We start from the raw sequence: 26,298 nt of genomic DNA, 5'->3' as shown, positions 1-26,298 counted from the left end.
TGTCCCAGATTGGTAATCGGCATAGATATTGTCAAGATAAACATTCTCACCAAGTTTCATCTAGATAAGGTGCAACAATGAGGCATCTAGAATGTTCACAAGCTTAACTACAAGTCATCCAAACATGCCTGACGCACAATGACATATGCGCGGTATAGGGTGACCCAGAATATCTCACCATGACTACCTTGTGCTCAGGTGTGCTACCAAACAAAATGCTATTATTTAGAGCTATGATAATATCAGTCGTTTTATAGTACCTACATGAATTCTGGATTTGGGAATCATCAGAACACAGATGTAAAACTTCTTGTTTTTATTACTTTTTTATCAATCAAACACCATCCATAACAGATTTCAGCAGCTGTCAGCGTTTTGTCTTCAGTTTTGTCTCACAGTACTGGAGGTAGGTCTCCAACACGAATATTGTCTCATCCAGCTGCAGCTCACACTGATCTAGCCTGAGAACAGACGGACACACACACATGTTCATATGTCTTGCTAATAATAACTTAACCCTTTGCATGCTGGGAAATTTGTCGTCTGCTAAAATGTTGTCTGCTAAATTAAAAAAATTAGCATTTTCTTCGATTTTTTCCAAAGAATACTATCAGAATAGCAAACAGTTTGGATCCTGATGAGACGCCACGTTCTGTGGCGTCTCATCTGGATCCAAACTGTTTGCACAGGCCTTCAAAATTCGGTTCCCGCACTGAAAGGGTTAATTGTATTCAGGTGATTTCATTAACAGTATTAATCATTACTTTACTAAAATGGTCATTTGCTAATCATGTAATGTATCACTGGATTAAATAATTACCCCACTAGTCCTACAAACAATTCATCATAGAAAGAACGAAGTGAATATACAATGTCATTTAGAATATTCATAATATCCAGATAAGAAGTGAACAAGAGATTGCCAAGCAATATTGTCCCCTACCGGTGAAACTCCACCATTGTCAGATTTTGTTGTTGTTGCCATAGCAATCAGAATTCTTGACCTAGGAACAAAATTAAATGATGTGCATAATCTCCATATTGCAATCTATCCATGTTTCAAGTTTCATGAAAAATCATGAAGAACTTTAAAAGTTATCGCAAGATCCAGAAAAGTGTGACAAACTGAGAGACAGACAGACACTGACAGAGGGAGTGCAAACCATAAGTCTCCTTCAAGCTCACCGGTAGGGGACAATAAGTACATTTAGGCCCAGTTACAAGTTACAAAATCTGCAGCACTGTCCAAAATAGCAAACATCTATCAATAACCATTACTCAAAACTAATTGATCTCCACACAATTGTTACCCTTAAGGCCTGTCATAAAAGCAACAAGACATATTTTTATGCCCCCGGAAGGGTGGCATATAGCAGTCGCACTGCCCGTTCGTCTGTCTGTCCGTCACACTTTTGCGTTTAGATTAAAAAAAATGCTTATAACTTCTATGTCCCTTCAGATGTAACCTTCATATTTGGTATGCACGTGTATATGGACAAGGCCTTTCCATACCCACACAAATTTTAACCCCTTTACCTTAAACTTAGTGTCCGCGTTTAGGTTTTGAAATCTGCGTTTGGGTTTTGCAAAAGCATTTTTCAGGGGCATATGTCTTCCAATGGAGACAGCTCTTGTTCACTTCACCAAACAGTATGCCAGAGATTTGAAGCATGTTTGTATTAATCACATTGATCATCCACCATGTCATTAGATGCATAAAGTCTCACATATTGATCATATGTTTGACCCTCTTGAGCTGTGTTTTCTCGGCGGGTGTGATGGACTGCAGGATCTCCTCTTTCTGCTCGGCGTCTCCCCCGCTGCGTTCCAGGTTGGCGATGATCGCCTCTGCCCGCTCTTCCTTCTCCATCAAGCGCCTTCAGTGGTGGACAGAGACAATATGTGAGCCTCTATCTGGGAAAACTGGGCTTAATGCGTGTGTTTAAAGTGTTGGCCAAGATAAGCCTGTGTATTCCACACAGGCTAATCAGAGACGAAACTTTCCATCTAAAAATGATTATCATTTAGAGTAATCATCCTCTAAGCGAAAAAAAATCCATAAAAGCAGAATGTGTCTTCACAGATAAGCCTGTGCAAACTGCACAGGCTAATCTGGGATGATACTTTATGCATATGTATAAGGCTCAGTTTTCCCCCAACAAGGCTCATACCATTGATGACTTTTGATACTATGTGTTTTAAGACAAGTCTGATATTGATGAGAAACGGTGTGGCTTTGTGTAATTGGTAAGTGACCTGATATCACAGAAAGTGGGCGCAATCAATATGTGTTACCGGTCAGTAATATAAAAAAAACATATGGAGTTTAAACGTCATCAAAATTGTGCACTTAATTGAGGTTAATACATGTGAGAATACTATGTTAGTGTTGACTACAGATAAATGTATTAATCTAGGCTTGGAACATGAAAAAGGAGCCTCGGCTAGTGGATCATGTTTTCATGGCAAGCAAATAAACTAAATGTATTCCACACTTCTGGTGTTTCATTTTCTCATAATTTTCTGAAAGTTTTCTTTGGTTATTTTGAAAATAAATAAGACAGGCGTCAGTAGGAAGGACATAGACACCAGACATTCAACTTTTGTTTTCTAATTTGATCTTTTACCTATTAGTATGATGCATTTGGGGTAGGAAGACAGTTGTCTCATGCAACATGTCATTGTATGATGGTTCCAATTTGTGTGCAAAGTTATTTTAACCCTTTGCATGCTGGGAAATTTGTCGTATGCTAAAATGTCGTCTGCTGAATCTCTAAATATTAGCATTTTCTTCCAAAAAATAAATAAAAAAATACTATTAGAATAGCAAACAGTTTGGATCCTGATGAGACGCCACGTTTTGTGGCGTCTCATCTGGATCCAAACTGTTTACAAAGGCCTTCAAAATTCGGTTCCAGCACTGAAATAGTTAAAATCCATCAATATAGAATTATATAATAGAATTGGAGTATTCTACTAATGTAAACCAAATTAGATGATGCAAAGTTACAAACTAAAAACACAAACTTAAACTTTGAACTTGTTTTTATTACGGTATCTTGGAATGTTTCCATGATGATTATCAGTTATTTATCCAAATATATTCCTCAACTATCGCTGCATATGACCAACTTTTAGTGTAAGCAAAAAGTCACTCAAATTCAAAGATTATGATTAGTTGTCATAAACAGTTACCCAAAACGGCTTTAAGTGATAGTTTCAGCTATTCTGTTGGTGCAACTCTCATTTACATATCTAATATCCGTTATCTCCCACAAACATAAGGAGCGTAAGGTGGAAGAAGACTGTTGAAGTAAATACAAATGACCTTTAGAAGGCGATTGTCCCATGAATTTGGATTTAAAGATAACAACAAAACATCTTCTCATTTAGGTGTTGTCAAATGCTTGTAACATAGGATATAACTTAATGAAAAACACAATAATGAAGAGTCAATATACCTGTTTTCCCTTGTTTCCATTTCCCGTTTCACTATTGTATTCATTAAAGCCTGAAAATGAGATAGAACGAATCATTTTTGTTGATGCTAGCTGTTTTGAAGTTTTTTGTGGCAAGACATTTTGCATTAAGTGATTATAAATAAAACTGGGATAACAAATGGATAATTTATTATTTGATGATTACTTATATAATAAGTTCAGTTCTGAACTTCAAATTAATTACCTTCAATTATAAATTGCCATGCACAATTCTGCACAATTTAAAAAAGCTAAGCACATATAGATACCATAACAAACATATTTTTGAGATACATCACCAACTAGCATATAAATCAAATATAAATAAATTACAAAAACTGGTAAAACTTATTACTTTTAACCCTTTCAGTGCGGGAACCGAATTTTGAAGGCCTGTGCAAACAGTTTGGATCCAGATGAGACGCCACAAAACGTGGCGTCTCATCAGGATCCAAACTGTTTGCTATTCTGATAGTATTCCTTGAGAAAAATTCAAAGAAAATGCTAATTTTAGAAATTCAGCAGACGACATTTTTGCAGACAACAAATTTCCCAGCATGCAAAGGGTTAAGTGACAAAACATATGCGTGACTTGCTCACCTTCATAGAGTGCTCCAGCAGCATGCGAGCCACCTGCTCCAAGTTGACCCTGAACAGATAAAAGGATCTGGCCGGGGCATGGTCAGCAGTCTTGGAGATCTCCTGCAAGAATCAACACACACAGTGGGAACATCTGCCCTTTCCCACTCAGAAGCAAAGTCAAAATGGCTATACGCAAAAGCATAAGACCTGAAGAGCATGCGAGGAAATCGCAGTCTGTTCAGGTTTTATGCTGTTTGCTGCTCATCAGTATCAAGGACCAACATACACATTGCCAATATTTAAGAATATGGTGATCGCTTTGATGTTAAAGTAACAATTGGTGATTTAACTCTTTACCTCCTAGATACGCACTTTGACACTTCTTCTTAAAAGATTCAAGTTTTAAAGGTTTCATTTTCAACCCTAATGTAATGATAAGCAAACAGCATAAAACCTGAACAGACTGTGAGTAACCTGCAGGCTGTTCTGGTTTTATGCTGGTTGAATATAGCCATTTTCACATTGCTTCCGAGCATGAAAGAATTAAGTTGTGATCCTTTGCTGTTTTCAACAATATTTCAGTCATACCACTACTTCCAGGTGTACGATAATTAAGTGCATGTACTTATGCCAGTAACTAAGAATTGCACTACTTGAATCAGAGGTAGGGAGATATCAGCAATAGAAATTAGAAATAAGTGAGCAATTACACTTATTTGAGGATTTGTAGGTTACAACTTACAGTAATGGTTATGAAGTTCTGAGCAAACATGTTATACAGGAGCTCTTTGGCTTCTTTAGCTGGAATCATGACCAGCTCTTCTATCTAAAAGTTGCGATATAAAATACTAGAACTTGTGAAACCCGATAAAATACCTTTTAGTGTTACGAAGGAAACAATTCCTATAAAATAACTAATAAACATTCACAGAGATAGTCCCACTATTTACATAATTGGTTGCCTGTGATTCATAACTTTGACAAACACACAGGCCCCTGGTTGGTGCTGGACAGCAAATTTGTATGTCAAGGTAAAAGAGGGGTTGGGTGATGGTTAAGGAAAACTCTTATGTATCAACTGTGTAAGTGCCTAAGAGTTGCAGCAATCGAATCTGAGCCAGCTAGACAAAGCGGTCAATTCTATATACCGGTAATCTGTAACGGACTATCACAACAATCAAAACATGACTTCCAAATAAAATACATGACACATCAATATGCCAGGGGCCTTAAGAACATATTATGAAAATGAATGTAAGTAGACTGAAGAACCTTAACATTACATATAAAATAGATACCTGTTTCTGTTCCAGATGTTTTTTGAGGATCAGGACTCGGAAAATTCTTAAACTCTTTGATCCAAACCTTGGGAAATAATTAAATGTTAAACGTCAGACTGGAGATGTTTTGATTAGAGATAAATTTACTACTTGCATATATGTGATGTTTATACTTGTATAGAGAAATTAGCATTTCTTGTCAAGTTCTGTATTAGTAAAGTATTATTTTACATGTCACATTAAAATCAGATTAAAATTGGTTTGGAATAGTTAATCATTTTCCATGTACAAAATGTCTACTTAAAACTCGCAATTTTTTATTTATTTAAGTGCGTCATTCACATTGAATTTCTACATAAAATGTCACAAAAAGTATTAATCCATCATAGTTTGTAATCAGTACTGATGACCACATGTCCTTACCTCTCCTGAATGACAGACTCAACATGTGCCGTACAGATAGTAGTCATGGCTTTCATCATGTCTGATTTCCATCAAGGAATTAATAATAACTTGTGACCACTGTATGGATTATTTTTTCTTTAGATGTAGACAATGAAGTATTGATTGTACATTTGAAACAATAATGTCAGCAGATTTACCATACACATTTGAACAAAACATCCCATGACTGTATACTATCAGGGTTTCCACACATCCCAAAGGGCTTTCATGGCCACGGTCCCTTCATAATCTAGGGTGGTATGAGGACATCCCTTAATTGCTATGACATCACATAATCTGCCGCTCATCATGTCATATGATATGAGTAAATATGAGTCAATAAGCAACAAACCTCGTGTAAGTTCTCAACTTGAGCAGTTTGCTTGTTCTACGCAAAAAATTTGTAAGAGGAAACAGTAATAGATTACACGAGTTCATCAATTGATTTTCCTGGTAAGTGATGTGTTAATAGAATTTTTTAATTGCAGTTTAATTAGTGCATTCTATTATTTTATGTAAACAGTGAATTCAAAACATTTGACAAAATGTTAAAGTTGGAGCAAATAAACCAACAGACAGACCAACAGACAGACCAACAGATAAACCAACAGACAGGGCAAAATCAATATGTCCCCCACTATAGTAGGTGGGGGACATTAAATTATCAACATGAACAAAATCTTTGACTTTCTTTTCTATAGCATTTAAAAATAAGCATTATTATTTTGTTATTAATTCCACTTTAAATTAAAGTTTAACAAACTTGTTTCTTTTTTACTTTAATAATAAAATTCCATTTATCTCCAAAATGCCAAAATAAAAGACCGGATGTACAGGTCCTTTAGGTTTCCAACTCTGGATGCTAAGCTAATGATTTCCATGGACTTCTGGAGTACAGAAAAGTCTTGCATGATGTGGGGCGAATGCAAGAACCATCATCCTGCTGTTTAATCAGCAGTGCTATACAAAGATGATTAGGACGCATTTCATTGATGTTCGAGAGTATTTACTGCGATAATTGACAATTACATAATATGAACCACCAGTTAATTGTTTTTGTGGTAGAGTGGTACACCATTCCAGAGGTCCCCAGTTCAATTCCCCGCCGGGGCACTGGAAATTTCAGAAATGCTTCAAGTGTTTCCCACCCAACTAGAGATGTACTGGTATGAAATCCAGGTAATTCTCGCGTGTATCGGTGCTATACATTGAGCACATAAAAGAGCCAAGGGATCTATTGGCAATTTGGCAAAGAGCTAAGGTATCGCACCCGGATTCCTTGTATACCAATACTGTCTCTGCTGCTAGCTGTCTCTTCAGCAAAACCAAAGGATCCTATTGGAAATAAGTGCTTGCACTTTCATGGGTTATCCTTGACTGCAAGGTAAAAAGAAATACACACACACATTGTTTTTGTATACATTAGTTTTTCAATAAAGATGATAATTCTGTGTATGCACCAACCAGTGTTCCCAAAGTGCACTTACAATCATCCTAAAAATCAAAATTTTCTTATAACAAAGGGCGATAACCCTTCCAAACTCAACTTTTCTAGGCCTGGAATCTATTCATGAACTCCTGGCAGAAATTCTGCATACTGTGGATATGAAAGAATAGCCCTTGAATGAATAGTCATTCCCAGGTTCTGAATTGATTGGAACCAAAGGATACTGATAGTGTACATGCCGCCACCACTGTCCCCAATTTTGTTCACAAATCCAGTCTGAAAACAAAAACAAATTTTGTCTATATGTTGAAGCTTGCATCCTTTTACAATGCATCAACAACAAGACTATTGTCAAGCAATATGGTCCCCTACCGGTGAAACTCCACTGTTGTCAGATTTTTTTGATTTTTATTTGTTTATATTTGTTGCCATAGCAACCAGAATTTTTGACCTAGGAACAAAATGAAATGACGTGCATTATCTCCATATTGCCAACTATTCATGTTTCAAGTTTCATGAAAAAATATTAAGAACTTTTAAAGTTATCGCAGGATCCAGAAAAGTATGACAGAGTGACTGTCGGACATACTGACGGACACACAGAGCGCAAACCATAAGTCCCCTCCGGTTTCACCGGTAGGGGACAATAACCATGCCACGCTTACAAAAGTCCTCAAATAAAATTTAATACAGAATAAACAAGAGGGCCATGGGCCCTCAGGCGCTCACCTGAGACCCGAAGTAACTAAACTATTCTGGGAAGGTGGAGTCAAAATAATAAAAGTACTTCATGAAACATGAAATATTATCATATTGTTCACAAGAATAAATTCGCTTGCCCCTGAAAACCATGCTCTTCAGAGCACCGGAGCCATTTTCAAAATAAATCAATATATTATAGGAACATATGTTCTCAGCATGTTTCATTAAGATTGAACTAAAATGTGACTTATAGCGAGTTCAAAATGTTTCACTATAGCAATAAAAAGAAATCTTCCACACATCTCAGGGCCTTGCTTTTAAACAAACTGGAACTATTTTCAGACTCACCTTGCAATGATATTTCCAATTAAAACAACTACCAACCCTATTTTAAACACAAATCTTAGATAATCACACCAAAACTACCGACCTCATCCATAAACTGTGTGCCATAACAATTTGTGTTCCACTCTAATCAGTCTGAAGGTCTTTGATGTTAGTTCCCAGCTGGGGCCTATTTCTAGGGACTAAGGACATTTCAGCTGCAAGCCTGTTACATCACATCAATGAGTACTAGTGTACCAGAACAATTCAGGCACAGTCAAAAGAGAAATAATTAGTTGCTGATAAGCAGGTAGATGAATGGGATCATTGGAGAAATAAGAGTGCAATCCTGACAAGCCATGCATTCATGATTGGAGGTCAAACACAATTCAAGTGATATGCAGTTGTTTCTCCCCTAAGTAATTTTCTGTGAAATTAATTTACTACTTGAAATTTTGAGAATACCGGGTATTTAATAAAGGGTTTTCAGATGGCATACATGTAAATATGTTTGTTGCACTTTATCCCCAACCAATCATCAACATAATAATCCTCTTCAGAAAGGAACAAAACTAAAAAATTTTTTTTGGCAATTTAACTGTATATCTTATCGGCAGAATTAATATTCAGATAACTGCATGAAGATCATGAATATCATAATATGCATAAATTTCATTCAACCTGTACATTGGTAATTTCTTAGTAGAGTGTAAACAAGGTTACACTATAAAGCCATTTAAAGCCATGTTTTTCAACAGACCGAAACCATACAGGAACTCGGCCTAGATTTCATAACAAGATATTCAAAAAACCAATGTTTTGACCAAGTTTCATGATGATTGGACAAAAAATGTCACAAGCTTTTTTTACTATATAAATATAAGGAAAATGACCACCCCTGGCGGCCATGTTTTTTTACCAATCCGAACCATTTTTGAACTCAACCGTCCAGGAAACAAATGTTCTGACCAAATTTCATGAAGATTGGGCAAAAATGTGTCTTCTAGACTGTTCACATGTGTTCACTATATACATATAGACAAAAATGCCCCACCCCCTGGCGGCCATGTTTTTCAAATGATCACGACCACTTTGGAACTCGTCCGAGATATATACAAAACCAATGTTTTGACCAAATTTCATGATGATTAGGCAAAAAATGTGGCTTCTAGAGTGTTCACAAGCTTTTTTACTATGTAAATATAAGGAAAATGACCGCCCCCCCCACCTGGCGGCCATGTTTTTTTACCGATCCGAACCATTTTCAAACTCATCCATCATATCCAGGAAAAAAAATGTTCTGACCAAATTTCATGAACATTGGGCAAAAAAATGTGTCTTCTTGACAGTTCACATTTTTTTCACTTAATACATATAGAGAAAACTGCCACACCCCCTGTCGGCCATGTTTCTCCAACTATAATGACCATTTTTGAACCCGTCCAAGATATCTATAAAATTGATGTTTAGACAAAATTTCATGATGAATAGGCAAAAAATGTATATTGTAGAGTGTTCACAAGCTATTTTTACTATATAAATATAAGGAAAATGACCCCCCATGGCGGCCATGTTTTTTACCGATTCGAACCATTTTCGAAGTCAACAATTGCATACAGGAAACAAATATTCTGACCAAATTTCATGAAGATCGGAACAAAAATGTGACTTCTAGAGTGTTCACATGTTTTCACTATATACATATAGAGAAAACTGCCCCACCCCCTGGCGGCCATGTTTTTTCACCGATTTGGACCATTTTCGAACTCGTCCCGGATATCAATGAAACTAATGTTTTCACCAAGTTCCATAATTTTTGGGCAAAATTTTTGACTCCATGAGTGTTCACAAGGTTTCTCTATAGCCATATAAGGAATACTGACTCGCCCCCTGGCGGCCATGTTTTTTCAACTGACCGGAACCATTTTTCAACTCAACCAACATATCACTTAGACAAACATTTTAACAAAGTTACATGAAGATTGGACATCAAATGTGACTTCTACAGTGTTTACAAGTTATTTTTGTTTTTTTTGACCTAGTGACCTAGTTTTTAACCCAGCATGACCCAGTTTCGAACTCAGTAGAGGTATCATTGGGACAAATGTTCTGACCAAGTTTCATGAAGATCGCACAATATATGTGGCCTCTAGAGTGTTCACAAGGCAAAATGTTGACGACGGCCAACGGACAAAAGGCGATCACAAAAGCTCACCATGAGCATGTTGTACTCAGGTGAGCTAAAAACATTCTGTTGGAATAAAAATTAATTATATTGTCTAATAACTTTTACAAATATGAATCCCATATATGAAAATAACATCTGATAATAACAATGTCTTAGGCCATTTTGTGGTTAACATATTACCGAATCATCAGCCATGACTGTCAAGTACTGTTCACAGATCTGCTTTGAGAGTTGCAAGTCTTTAGGTAAAGCCTGAAATATCTGTAAGAAACATTTCACATTAACAACTTTCATAGAAAAGTGTTGATGTTTTATTTTTTTAATCCTATACACAAACAAGAGGGCCATGATGGCCCTGAATCACTCACCTGACTAACCTTGCTACATCAACTTCAATTCTATCAGACCCATATACAATCCCAAGCCAGATTTCATCAATGAATACATTCTGACAAAATTTCATTAAAGCGGGTATATACGATTTGTTATATGTGTTTAATTGTAATATATTGATAAAACATGTTACAATAACCATATATAGGCAAGAAAAATCATACATTAAAGCCGAATTTCATAAAATGCAGCAAAGACAAATTAGCGCCCCGAGCCGATTGTGACGTGCATATTTTCCTACAATAACCAAAGCATTCGTCTTTGTATTAGGATCGGAGCTAGTGTTCGTGTGTCGTATGAATAGATATCGTTGCAGGAATTCAAATAAACCGTTAAACTAAGTTTAGATTCACAACGTACATGTATGGTATACATGCTGGCGAATTCGGCTGAACAGCCGTTTTCAATTTCAGAATTTAATATCTGGCTTATTTTGCATTTTTCGACACAGGTTCTTCTCAACTTTTATTTTAATTTATATTGAAATATATATATATAATAAGTTTTTACACATTTTATATGAATTCATAAATATTTGACAAAATCGTATATACCCGCTTTAAGACGTGATGAAAACTGTGACCTCTTTCATCTACACAAGGTTTTACTAGAATTGGCCCGATGACCTAATTTTTGACCCCAGATGACCCATATACGATCCAAAATCAGATATTATCAAGATAGACATTCTGTCCACATTTCATTAAGATCAGATGAAAACTATGACCTCTATTGTCTACACAATGTTTGTCTATGATTTGACCTAGTGACCTAGTTTTTGACCACAGATGACTCAAATACAATCCCAACCCAAATTTCATCAATATTCTGGCAATATTTTATTAAGTTTGGATGAAAACTGTGACCAGTAGGTCTACAAAAGTGTTTTTTAACTTTGACTTAGAGACCTAGTTTTTGACCCCAGATGACCCAAATACAATCCCAACCCAGTTTTAACAAGACAAACATTCTGACCATATTTCATTAAGATCTGATGAAAACTGTGACCTCTACTGTCTTCACAAGGTTTTTCTATTATTTGACCTAGTGACCTAGTTTCTGACCCCAGATGACCCAAATACAATATCAATCCAGATGTTATCAAGATACACATTCTGACCAAATTTCATAAAGATTGGATGAACACTGTAACCTCTATTGCCTACAGAAGCTTTTTCTATTATTTGACCTAGTTTTTGACCCCAGATACCCAAATACAATCACAACCCAGATTTCATGAAGATAAACATTCTGATCAAATTTCATTAAGATTGAATGAAAACTGTGACCTCTATTGTCTACACAAGGTTTTTCTAATATTTGACCTAGTGACCTAATTTTTTCATCCCAGATGACCCAAATACAATCCCAACCCAGATTTCATCATGATAACATTCTGACCAAATTTCATAAAGATTGGATGAAATCTGTGACCTCTATTGTCTACACAAGGTTTTTCTATTATTTGACCTAATCACCTAGTTTTTGACCCCAGATGACCCAAATACAATCCCAACCCAGATTTCATCAATATAAACATTCTAACCAAATTTCATAAAGATTGGATGAAAACTGTGACCTCTATTGTCTACACAAGTTTTTTCTATTATTTGACCTAGTGACCTAGTGTTTGACCCCAGATGACCCAAATACAATCCCAACCCAGATTTCATAAAGATAAACATTCTGACCAAATTTCATAAAGATTGGATGAAAACTGTGACCTCTTCTGTCTACACAAACAAGTTGACGGACACACGCACGCACACAAGCAAGCACACCGGACATCACAGGGTCACATAAGCTCACCATGTCACTTCGTGACAGGTAAGCTAAAAACAACAAGCAAATTCGTTGAATTGATATACCCCGCCTATATACTTCTGGACACAAAAGTGTTATATTTGACACTAAAAAAGCATTTTTTTTGAAGATACAAAGGGCCATAACTCTGTTATTATCAGATGGTGTACAATGCCATTTGGCATGCATCATCCTATTATCAATATATATACTCATACCAAGTTTCAATGAAATCCGCAAAAGAACTTCCAAGATATGGCTCCGGACACAAAAGTGACGGACAGACGGACAGCGCCAAAACAATATCCCTCCGCCTCTGGCGAGGGATATATACTCTAACCAAGTTTCAATGAAATCTGCCAGGGCACTTCAAAGATATGGCTCCGGACACAAAAGTGCCTATAGTAAAAAGCATTTTTTCAAGATACAAAGGGCCATTACTCTGTTTTTAACAGATGGTATACAATGCCATTTGGAGTGCATCATCCTCTTATGCATATATATACTCATACCAAGTTTCAATGAAATCCGCCAAAGCACTTCCAAGATATGGCTCCGGACACAAAAGTGCCTATAGTAAAAAGCATTTTTTCAAGATACAAAGGGCCATAACTCTGTTTTTAACAGATGGTGTACAATGCCATTTGGCTTGCATCATCCTCTAATGCATATATATTCTCATACGAAGTTTCAATGAAATCCGCCAAAGCACTTCCAAGATATGGCTCCGGACACAAAAGTGCCGGACGGACGGACAGCCAGACGGACGGACAACGCCAAAACAATATCCCTCCGCCTCTGGCGGGGGATAACAATTAATATATGTTATTATTAAATCATACATATACATTTTTAGTAGGCCACAAACAAAGCTTGTCTTCTTAAATTATACATCGAGTTGAACCCTAAAGCCTGGTTTCAATGTGTGAAAATCAATTCATGATGGACAAAACAATGGTCTGGACAGTCCGATACACCTTTATGTGCCAACTCAGCTCCAATTACCAGGCCTGTTTTTATAAGAACATACACAGATAAACAAGACGTGTTGATAGGGAAACCATAACCCAACATTCCACTTAATCTCAAAACTCAAATATAAGCTGTTTAAGGTCATATAATACTTTTGACCACTAAGTGTGTCCTTGACGTAATGAGACGGGTGATACATGTGACTCTAAATCACCTCTGTTAGTCATTTGTGTTGAGTTATTTCAAAATTGCATGTTGAATGGCATAGTTTAAGCTAGTGCTGCAATAAAACGCCAAAAACTGTAAAGCAATATATTGTCAGTTCAAAACCCGTACTGCAATTTATTGCTAACTTGTACCTAAATTATAACTCGCCAGCTAATCACCAAAACCAACTTAATAACAAGAACATAACCTTTGTATTGTATGCTTAAGTTCTAGTTATATCCTATTGGCAATTCTAGCCTTTTTTACAAAATGTCTATAAAGTCAAACTCGGCTTTTGTTTCGTCTGCCATTTTGAGAACTATTATAAAAGCCAACAAGACAACAAGAAGAATAATAACCCGAAAGAGAATTGTGGATGTTTAAAAGCCGGTCGTGTAACTTATCAGAATGCTGTTACGTAACTTTTTTTTTATCATTATTATTTCTGTCTTTACAGTTTATAATATAAACATCAATTTACATTTGTATCATGTAATTAATTGTTTTTTTGTTCGTATTTCCATAAGCTTCATCTTAAATTTAACACCAATTTGTTTTGTTTACCTTGATATCATTATTTCGGATGGCTTTTCTGGGCGAAATATGGATGAATTTTTCGTAGAATTTTCGTACCGGTATGTATGATGAAAATCGTATTGCAATACAATATGCCGATTTCATATAGCAATATATACCAATATACTGGTATATTGTTGCAGCACAAGTTTTAGCTTAGACAAGCTGTTTTATGGCCTTTGACCTTTAAGAGCAACCTTGACATCTGAGATAGGGACAATTTTACACAGGAAATGCTGGCTCTTCATGGTGGTCATCAGTGATAAGTTATTTCATAATAAAAATATGAATGACAAGTAACAGTCAGGACAATATGTTCTAAGGTTTGACCTTTCAACTCAAAGTGTGGCCTTGACCTTTGTGGAAGAGAAATGAGTTTACACACAACACATAATCTTATGATGGACTGCATTTGTGCCTATTTATTTTCAAATCAATAAATATATGGCAAATATATGGCAGAGACAGGAATTTTCAAGCTGGTTTACAGCCAAATTTGATAATTGAACTTGGCCTTTGAAACAGGAAGATGGTTTTACAAGCAACACATCATGTTATGATGTTTAACATTTATGACATGTTAATTGGAAATCAATCAATATATGGCAAAGTTATGACTAAGACAAGAATTTTTGCTCAAACGCAGTGTGACTGCTACATGCCACCTTCTTCAAAAGAGAGCACAACAAGAGATGTGTTTGTCAGAAACACAATGCCCCCTTCTCCACCACTGTGAAGCCATATATTTGACCTTTACCATGAAAGATGACCTTGACCTTTCACCACTCAAAATGTGCAGCTCCATGAGATTCACATGCATTCCAAATATCAAGTTGCTATCTTCAATATTGCAAAAGTTATGACAAATGTTAAAGTTTTCGGACGGATGGACAGACGCCATATATTTGACCTTTGACCTTGAAGGATGACCTTGACCTTTCACCACTCAAAATGTGCAGCTTCATGAGATACACATGCATGCCAAATATCAAGTTGCTATCTTCAATATTGCAAAAGTTATAAACCAATGTTAAACTTTTCGGACAGACTGGACTGACGCACAGTTCAAAAATTATATGCCAGCCTTCAGGGGCATAAAAATTGCCACAACTAATATTAACAGGATATTACACAAACAATCAAGCATGCAATCATAACATTATTAAAACTTCTTTAACTATCATGTTGACGCTGTATTCAGATTGGATAATCAGATCATATGACCTGCTTTATGAATGTAACGATGTTTCACGAATGGGTACCTCAATAAAGGAGACTGGATTGGAGGTGAGGGCGAGGTCCTCTGTCATCACCTCATTCAGCCGAAGTATGGTCTGCAGGATCTGACCTGCTCGCTGCAGTGTACAGATTGCAATACAATTCCTTAGGGAAATGGGTAACGTGACAATTTAATAAGAAAAAGAGGATTTAAGTTATTTTCAACTATTTATGTTATTAAAATTGTGAAATAAACAAGCATTACTGGTATATCAGGCATAAATACAAAATTTTTATATTTCATTTACATACCATGTAAAACAAGCAAATTCGTTGAATTGATATCCCCCGCCAATATGCTTCTGGACACAAAAGTGTTATATTTGACACTCAAAAAAGATTTTTTTTCAAGATACAAAGGGCCATAACTCCTTTATTATCCAATGGTGTACAATGCCATTTGGCGTGCATCATCCCCTTATCCATATATATACTCATACCAAGTTTCAATGAAATCCGCCAAAGCACTTCCAAGATATGACTCCAGGCACAAAAAAGCATTTTTCCAAGATACAAAGGGCCATAACTCTGTTATTAACAGATGGTGTACAATGCCATTAGGCGTGCATCATCCTCTTATCCATATAGATACTCATACCAAGTTTCATTGAAATCCGCGAAAGCACTTCCAAGATATGGCTCTGGACACAAAAGTGCCGGACGGACGGAAAGACGGATGGACGGACAACGCCTATGGCGGGGGATAATAAAATAGGTTTGTACACAAAATTTCTTCAGTACAAGATTATGTTTATTAGTAGCGTTATAATGCATTTTAAATTAATATTGTAAAGGTAAGCAAAATTAAAAGCTTTTTGGGTGAGGGATTAAAAACATGGTCTACAAATGAAATCACATACACACATTTAAAAACTGACAGTTCCTGCCACCTTCAAGTAGCGGCAAAATATCCTCATGTCAGGAAGTGTATTTCTGTATCAGGGGTCTCCCTAGGATTTTAACCCTTTGCATGCTGGGAAATTTGTCGTCTGCTAAAATGTTGTCTGCTAAATTAAAAAAAATAGCATTTTCTTCGATTTTTTTCAAAGAATACTATCAGAATAGCAAATAGTTTGGATCCTGATGAGACGCCACGTTATGTGTCGTCTCATCTGGATCCAAACTGTTTGCACAGGCCTTAAAAATTCGGTTCCCGCGCTGAAAGGGTTAAAACAGGTGTACTTGGACTCCTAACTTGGAAAAGTAGGAGTCCAAAAGGAACAAATAGGAGTCCGAATTAATTTTGCACACATCTTCAAATTTGAAGCAAAAAATCCATTTGAATAAAAAATGAATGTAAAATAATTCATAATATAATTGGTGGTTTCATTATTCAAACCCCAAATACAAAATGTAGCAGTCTCATTAATTATGTTCTCTTTATTGTTTCATCAATCAAAAATTATGTTGGAAAAAAATGAAATAATTAATGCAAGTGTGCATAAAAGTGCTTAATATATTTACATTCACATCCCTCTTATATACATTTACTTTTTTGGAAACAAAACATTATCATAACCTTGCAATCATATTTCCATCTGAAACAACAATACAAATAGTTAAATACAAAAGTCTTTGACAATCCCAACTGTGTTACCAGATGACATCAATTAAACCTTTGCCTAAAAAAACTGCAAGTTGTGAATGGTGTCGGCAGACATTAAAAGTTTTTGACCTATATGCAGAGTCCTGGCAAGGTTCTAGAAATTTAAAACTGTTAATTCCTAACACATCAGCTAGTGGCCATTTCAAAAAGCATTAATCAATACTACATTACTGGAAGCATGCTAATACTGTCAGACAAAGCATTAGGGCTTAGTTCCATAGGGGATGGGATGTGAGAAAACTATGGACAATTTAGAAACATTTATGAATTTGATTAATTGGATTTTAAAAAGGTGTGAAGAAATAAATTGTGTTGGCTTGAATTTAAATAGGAGGTTGCTTTACAGGTTGTGTTTGTTAATGGATTGACTTGTAGAACCCAGTTATGCAAAAAGGTGTATCCTGGGTATCTCAATTTGTTTCCAATAAGCGTCATTTTTCAAATGTATGCGTACCAATACGCTTGATTAAGCGTTTCTGAGAGCCCTGTGTATACAAATCTTGTTGAAGTGAAACATACCTCATCAATTTTCGAGCGAATTGCCTTAATTAGTAACTGGTCTGTAAAGTAGCGGTGAAATCTGTTGTTGTTGATTGTCCAGTAGATATGGTCATCAGCCTAAAATGGAGGATAAGCATGTCTTATAAAGGATTAAGAACTCAATTGTTTTAAAATAATAAGAATCAGGCATAGCGTGCAAAAAATAATGATATTCATGTATAGCACAGAGATCAAGAGAGGAATCTGTTGGGTCATGGATGCGCACCTATTCAGTTAAAAACTATGTGATTTTTCGATTTTGTCCAGACAATGAAGGGTTCAAGTCTTAAGCTTTTTTTGTTACTTTGTTTAAAATTGCAAAAGGTTTTAGTTGCTGAAAATTGACGTTAATAAAACAAGAGCACTGCAAAACGGGTGCCACACTCGGCTGCAAAAGCTTGTAAGATTTTTTTGTATTTTTTTTTTAGAGGTCACAGTGACCTTGACCTTTGACCTTGTGACCCAAAATGGGTGTGGCGTGTAAAATTCATCAAGGTGCATCTACATATGAAGTTTCAAAGTTGTAGGTGGAAGCACTTTGATTTTAGAGCCAATGTAAAGATTTTAGCACTACGCCTGACGGCGAGCAGGCTATGAGAATACCTCGGGTTTTATCCGAAAACAGCCTCGCTAAAAATGTAAAACTTTAGACCCTTTTATGATTACCCTCGTTTTAGCCTGGGAGCCAACATAAAGAAAACTAGTTTAGAGTTTAACTGATAGATACGTTAATTCTGCGGGGCTAGGAAAACCTTAGCAACAAGCCTTAGAAAGTGGTTCATGTGGTTGTACTGAGATGAGTATTCAACACTAACTTAGTATTCTTTTAATCTCATCATTTTTTAGATTTTCTTGAAATATTTCAACAGAGTTGAACAAAGGAAAAATTATCCAATGGGTTGTTATTTTAATTATAGGTGCATTAAAAAGGGATAGATATGCTCTTTCATTTGATAATATATTTTATCCCATCATCATACCTGCATTAACAAATAAAACCCCATAAGATAAATTTCAGTGTACTCAACCTTGTTGATATAGCAAACAAACGCACAATAATGACGCTATTGTGTAATTATTTTCATCATTAGATGTTTCATGGTTGTTTACAGCCATTTTCTATTTTTTTAAGTTTTACATGAAGACAAAAACATGCAAGAATGATGGGATAAAGAGATCTTCTCTTAAGTATTGTACACAGATAAGTTTATTTGCTTGGCATCAAAAACCTATAGATGCTGCAGGTATTGTCCCTCATTAGCCTGGGCAGACTGCACAGGCTTATCTGATATGATACTTAAAGCACATGCATTAGGCCAGATTTTACCAGAGAGTGGCTCGGCTTTCTGGTAAAAACTGAAATCAGTGTTGAGTGGCATATACAGAAATGTCTTCAATTCTAGCTGTATTAAACCTTTCCCCCATAAAAGAAAAGTGAAAATGGCTTTTGCAACCAGCATAAAACCAGAACAGCCTGCGAGTCACTCACAGTCTGTTCAGGTTTTATGCTGTTTGCTGCTCATCAGTAACAAGATTTCTTTGAGAAATACAATGCCCCCCAGTAAGCCAAATATGAAGTTGCTATGTAGTTTATCAGGGTTGCCACCAACCTGATGAAATAAAATTCCCCGAGTAGTAGTAGTAGTAGTAGTAGTAGTAGTAGTAGTAGTAGTAGTAGTAGTAGTAGAAGTAGTAGTAGTAGTAGTAGTAGAAGTAGTAGTAGTAGTAGTAGTAGTAGTAGTAGAAGTAGTAGTAGAAGAAGTAGTAGTAGTAGTAGTAGTAGTAGTAGTAGTAGTAGTAGTAGTAGTAGTAGTAGTAGTAGTAGTAGTAGCAGTAGCAGTAGCAGCAGCAGTAGCAGCATTACAATACCAATACTTAAGAATGATCAAATGGGAAAAGGTAACCTAGCACTGGCAGTAAATATGGGGCTCATTTACAGGTCAGATTTGGAATCTCTGCTGTAAAATGAGATTTTGAATGAATTAAAGGGAGGCAAATCTGTAATAAAAAGAACATGCATAAACCGTAGTTGTTTCCCTTGTTTGAACCATGCTTAATCCTTATAATGTCTATTTCCAGTAACTGTGACCTTCACCTGTGACCTTTGACCTAGTGACCTCAAAATCAATAGGGGTCATCTGCGAGTCATGATCAATGTACCTATGAAGTTTCATGATGCTAGCCCCAAGCGTTCTTGAGTTATCATCCGGAAACCACCTGGTGGACGGACCGACCGACCTACCGACCGACATGAGCAAAGCAATATACCCCCTCTTCTTCGAAGTGGGGCATAACTAAGGGTTGGAATGAAGCCTTGAAAACTTGAATTTAGTAAGCAAGGTATTTAATTAAATGTTACTTTCAAAGCGATTACACATGAATCACAATACGTATCTAAGGAGTAAAGGGTTAAAGACTTGATATAAAACTTGAACATTAATCTTACAGCTGATGCTCCTGCTTCAGTTTTTATTTTCTTATTTACAGGCTGAGCTTCTTCATCACTTGCCAGCTTTCTCTTTCTGTTTCCTACAACACACAATACACTACTGCGAGAGAAAACTTTCTTACAAAAATGTCTGTACACATGCATTTGTGGAAGGTAAACTTGGTTTTCCAATAAAAAATTATCTGATATGTTTATGCCCAAAAACACAACACTTAATCCTATTCATTAACAATTAAAGTATTTATTTTTAAATTAACAGCAATGTAACACAAAAAATGTCAGATATTGTACATACAAGCCGTGTTCTGTGAGAAGAGGGTTTAATGCATGTGCGTAAAGTGTCGTCCCAGATTAGCCTGTGCAGTCCGCACAGGCTAATCAGGGACGACACTTTCTATCTAAACTAATTTTTTGCTAAGAAGAGACTTTCTTTAAACGAAAAATATCATAAAAGCTGAACGTGTTGTCCCTGATAAGCCTGTGCGGACTGCACAAGCTAATCTGGGATGACACTTTACCAGCGCCCTCACACTACTTTGGGGGAAGGGGTCCGCAGCCCTTAGGAGGGGGAATTTTCGCGGCGTTTCCCTTTTTGGGGGATTTTTTTTACTTACTCTCTCATTATTACATTTGTACATGTTTGCACTATATTCATAGCATTTTTTATAATTTAGTATGTTTGCAAAGATCAAATTGAAATAGAATTGAGATAAAATAATCATGAGACACATCGTTCTTTTTTTAGGGGGTATTTTTCCCCCCAAAAGGGGAAAAAAGGATACTTTTTAGGTGGGGGACTGCCGCCGAATTTCGACGGCAGATTTAATAGATTGAGGGCCCTGCTTTACGCACATGCATTTAAACCCCTTTTCACAGAGCACGGCCCATATCATTTCAGAAAAGCATGACATTTTGGAGAAAACAAACAAAAACCAACTTATTTACCAACTAACTGACCAACCCACTAAAAGAGTGACTCCAATGTAGCACCTCTAAACATTCTTTTGCAAAGGTATGAAATCAGGTAATAAAATATTGATGTTTATTAATTGATGGTTTGTTTACCAGGTTGAAAGGGTGGCACAGTGTATAACTTTGCAACAGCACATTCATCAATGTCTTCAGGGCACAGCGTCTCTAAAGGATTCACACATTGCTTGATGAAGTGGGTGTTGGCCAACGCCTTGAATTTCTCATACACAACACTGGCACCAATCTTAGGGTGTCCTGTTTAAAGAAACAAGACAGTTAAATGGTTTGTTTTGTTGCTGTTATTGTTTATTCAGTGCTGTTTGCCTGTTTCAACAATAATTCAGTCATAAAACCAACTCACTCTTACCTGGGTGAGCTAGTTTACCAGTACTAGCTTTTTCATGTAACTGAGAATTGTCCTACTTGAAGGTTGTTTTAACACCTCTGCTCCGAGGTGCTTGAAAAAATGAATTGGACATACATGTACCAAAAAAGTGCTATATTGAGGTAAGAAACACAATTATCAATTTATTAATTAAGCTGCAATCAATCAATGTGTAGCACTGCCCAACCCAATGGAAAACCTTTGCTATGACTGACCAATCAGAACAACTGGCATGCTTCAATTTACAAGTTACATTACATATGTTTCAATTTGTATTTATGTTAGTTAATCCTTTCCCACTCACAAGCAAAGTGAAAATGGCTATTGGCAAACAGCATAAAACCAGAATAGTCTGTGAGTTACTTGCAGTCTGTTAAGGTTTTATGCTGTTTGCTGCTCATCATTATCTTAGGGTTGGAAATGAAGCCTTTAAAAAATGAATCTAGCAGAGCTCCAGATAAGGAATTGTGAAATTAGTAACGGTACTGCCACTGACAGAGAGAAAAGGAGTAACGCTTAAAATCAATTAGTACTTGTACTATCATATCCAAAAATACAGGTAGTTTTGTTCTACCCGTGTTCTTGGATATTGAAGGGTGTATAACTGACTTTACAGAAACATTGGCAGCAATTATAATAAATATATGTAGCTTCTGAAACAGTTACTGTATTAGGTTTTCCATTCTGAATTATGATGCAAATACAACTACACATTAAAACTTATGACTAATACTATTTCTTCATTTTTCTTGACAAGAAAACACAAGCCAACTAGTAAGCTAAGTAAATGAACACTTATTTCACTGTCTCGTCCGTTTATCATCGTGTTTTCTAACGTTTTAAGCCACCGATGCAATCAAATCGTTAAATATCGGGGCGACAATGTTTTTTTTCTGGGTTTACAGATTTAATGTCAGGATGGTTAGACGACACCGTATGTAGTCATTATATGACAACAAAGTGTTGTTTTGAACCGCTTTCGGTTAAGCCGGCATTCCATTGCGCGCAGACATAATGTTTTTGACGGATTTACAAGTTACAGGAAATCACGCGACAGAATAGACAATAATATATGAACCCAGTCTACAACTTTTCGGTAATTTAAATTAACGAAAAGCGCCGTTAGGTTAGAGACCAACAAATCACGCCACGCTGAAAAAGACGTATCGGTACATCCAGATATTTTTCGTAAATGCGTAAAATGGATATTAATGTCGTAATTATACGTCCAGTTTATTAAAATAAATGCGTAAATCTTCATGAAAAAGGCGTATTTAAGGCTGTACGGCCCTTATCTGGAGCTCTGATCTAGTAAGAAATGTTATTATTAAATTAAACTTTCTAAGGGATTACAAATGCGTCAAAATATGTATTTAAGTGGTTAAATGAAAGGTTTAGTCTGTATTAAGCTCTTTTCAGGTCTATAAGTAATAGTTTTTTCCTCACGATTTTCTCCTAATCATATCATTATTTTATTGAAAATAAGTGCATTTTGAATTTAAGTAAATAACTTACATCTTTCCACACTCTGCAACAAATACACATACCTGCATTTTCTAAAGCTTCATTGAGTTTATCGGTCACATTTTCCACAACAGTTGACATGGTAATCTGACCATTGTGTGCAATGTCCTCAATAAGAAGTTCAGCTGCATCGCCGTACAAGTTCTTTCCACAGAATATGTAGTGTGGAATGCGATTTCTCCATAGTATGGCATCATGATCGAGGGTGTATTCTGTCTGACCTCGCTTGTTTTTTTGGAATGTCACCAAATTATTCTGTATAAGAACCGTTAAAACATGCTTGACCTGAAAAAAATGTTTGATGCTTTACACAACTTGCTCGCAATAACCAAAGGAATAATTTAAGCTTTTAAAGAAAAACATTGTTATTATAAAACAGACACCAACAATAACTGCATAACTAAAAGGTTACTTAACTTACATAAAATGGCATAATAATAAGGTTGAAAGTATCATTTATTTTGTTCTTATTTATGTTCATACATGTTTTCAAAGTATTATACAAGAAGGGTATTTTAGTAAATGCCTTTAAAAAAGTGCAAATCTCATTTTGAAATAACATGTATTGAGTACAAGTATATTATTGGGTGTTATATCCTTGAGATCTATTCATAGAACATATCTTATTGTTAATGACGTCGGTGAGGTTCATGACGTTGTCGTCACGGTGATTTAGTTTATATATATACAGAGTCCAAGAGAGTGAGCATTAAAAGTATTGAAATAGCGAGCAGTCTTAGTGAGTGAGTCTTATATATTGGCGACAAGAGAAAAAATTGGAGGACTGATGCAGCTGTTATTGCGCGCATAATACGGAATTGAGATATGGCGGACAGCAATAGAAGGCTTGATTTACAACCGTTTCGGGTGGACTGCAGCGACCACATAGCAACGGGTGAGGCATGGTGTGAATGGCTAGAGGACTTTGAAAGGCAACTCAGATACTTCAAAATCACTGAAGATGATGATAAAACGGACGCTTTACTTATCTACGGCGGGCCAGAGGTAAAACGGCTAAGTAGAAGTTTAGAGGATCCGGAGAAAAGCACAAAATATTAGAAGCTGTCAAGCAAGTTATCGGATTATTTTTCTCCTAAAAAGAATAAACATTACTCAAGATATTTATTCTTTAAGATGCGTCCCAATAGCGGAGAAAGCACAATTGAATATGCTGCTAGGCTGCGGGACAAGGCGCTTTCATGCAATTTTGTGGACATTGATGATCGAATACTTGAACATCTTTTACAAACTACTAGCAATTCTGAGTTTGTAAGAAAAGTATTACATAAACAATGGCCACTCCAAGAAGCATTAAGCGATGCTCAAATCCACGAGGATACATCTGTCCAGATTGGGGCGATGGGTCACCAAGATCGGGACATTGCCAGAGTAAGCAAAAAGAAGAAATCATTTACAGCTACTAATGATTCGCGAAACGACAGAGGCTTGAATTGTAGATACTGCGATATGAAACACCCGTTTCAGAAAGAGAAATACCCTGCTTATGGAAAAAAGTGTGATGTTTGCGGTAAATTGAACCATTTTGCGAAGGTTTGTAGATCAAAAGATCATGGGAACAGATACAGACCTACACCTTACAGGAGGTCGAGAGAAGTTAGATATACAAGCAATGAAACAGATAGTGAAGCTTCAAGCAGTTCGGAAGAAGAATCCAGAGAATTTATTCATTCAGTCAGGAGTCGGACCAAAATGCATTTGCAAAGACAGAAAATAGCAAAGCGAAATTACACACAGTGTGGATATTGTGGATGAAATCTAGTGCATGCAAGAAAGGAGCATTGCATAGCTTATGGAAAAAGGTGCTATTATTGCAACAAGTGGCACCACATAGCCAAAGTATGTAAATCTGCTGAAAACGATCATAACGAGAATACAGTACCAGGCAAGAGCAACGTGCAAAAAAGAGGAACAAGAAAAAGAAGAATTAATGACTTTTCATCTTCTGATGAATCGGATCACAGCTTATCCAGATCTAGTTTAACAAGAAGCGTTCAACATATCAGCAAATTAATGACTTGATCGGAAATGGCTTTATGATTGATGCCTTTCAAGGAACAGGAGTCCATTCATAACCATCATAAACATTGATTATACGTTTAATCAATTGTTATTTGATAATTTATTTGTTTTGTTTAATTTGCACAATTCCATTCTTTTTCAAATGATAGGAGAAATGTTATATCCTTGAGATCTATTCATAGAACATATCTTATTGTTAATGACGTCGGTGACGTTCATGACGTTGTTGTAACGGTGATTTAGTTTTTATATATACAGAGTCCAAGAGAGTGAGCATTAAAAGTATTGAAATAGCGAGGAGTCTTAGTGAGTCTTTAACATTGGGCTAGCATCACCCTGGAATAAACATGTCCTACTTTCCAACGATCACCAGAAATCATGAGTACGATCGTCATAATAGTCATGGATAACCATCAAATAAATTACTTCTAAAAATTGAAAAAAGATAAACTTTGCATTTCTTATTCTTAACTTGAGACCTAAAATCAGCAAAAGTGTCAACAGAGCTTGTCATAACAAGTTTAAATCCTATGATGTAAACAAGCATTATGTGGTGGAAATTATCTAAATTCATTAAGAAATTAAAGCGCGTATATAAAATTCAACTTTGTCCAAAATGTTGTGAATTTTTCTAAAATGTTGGTAACAATGAAGAAATTTCAATGTCAGAACACCGCACCCGGTCGAGGGGTATTTTGGCCTCAGATGTCAGCTGACGAAGGTGACAGTCGCATTTTTGTAACAATACATCACAAACTGTTTGTGTGAGATCTCCAAAATGATCTTTAATCAGGTGGCTGCAGATACTTGACTTGCAATTTGACATGATCAAAACGTGGAAATATGATGCAGACAACTGCAACAACACATGGACTGGTTCTCTGCTTTAAGGCTACAAACAACTGATAAACGAAACTACACGTAATCCATTCTATACATAGATGGTGACGTCCGTATTCCGTTGACAATCTCCGCCCTAAGAAATGTCTGGTTCGTAGCATATTTGTATCGAATCCCTACTACTATTTAACACCACTCGATCGTGATCAATTCAACTACTATTGTTACATTATTGATCTCTTTTCTTTCTTTTTCTTTTTTTTTTGT

At 36.1% G+C, this 26,298-nt stretch overlaps 1 protein-coding gene across 3 annotated transcripts; it reads right to left on the bottom strand.

Annotated features, from left to right (window-relative positions):
- Positions 1–301: 301 nt before the first annotated feature.
- LOC127880224 (DNA-directed RNA polymerase III subunit RPC3-like) lies at positions 302–26,084 on the bottom strand. 3 transcript variants are annotated; one of them, XM_052427511.1, is made up of 15 exons: positions 25,949–26,084; positions 23,175–23,436; positions 21,336–21,497; positions 20,268–20,350; positions 17,801–17,899; positions 15,660–15,752; positions 10,627–10,707; positions 7,457–7,508; positions 5,765–5,825; positions 5,360–5,426; positions 4,804–4,887; positions 4,080–4,181; positions 3,462–3,511; positions 1,728–1,877; positions 302–461 (listed from the first exon to the last, which is right to left on the bottom strand). In XM_052427511.1, exons 1-15 carry the CDS (start codon positions 26,015–26,017, stop codon positions 368–370), a joined length of 1,509 nt encoding a protein of 502 aa, XP_052283471.1. In that variant the 5' UTR covers positions 26,018–26,084; the 3' UTR covers positions 302–367. The 3 variants fall into 3 exon arrangements, with proteins under 3 accessions (XP_052283471.1, XP_052283470.1, XP_052283472.1); XM_052427510.1 differs by having other exon boundaries at positions 25,871–26,077; XM_052427512.1 differs by lacking the exon at positions 4,804–4,887 and having other exon boundaries at positions 25,871–26,077.
- Positions 26,085–26,298: the final 214 nt, after the last annotated feature.

This window comes from Dreissena polymorpha, chromosome 4, assembly GCF_020536995.1.
Source record: "Dreissena polymorpha isolate Duluth1 chromosome 4, UMN_Dpol_1.0, whole genome shotgun sequence".
Taxonomy (NCBI): domain Eukaryota; kingdom Metazoa; phylum Mollusca; class Bivalvia; order Myida; family Dreissenidae; genus Dreissena; species Dreissena polymorpha.
The sequence above is the reverse complement of the archived record's forward strand: the minus strand, read 5'-3'. Positions and strand labels throughout refer to the sequence as shown.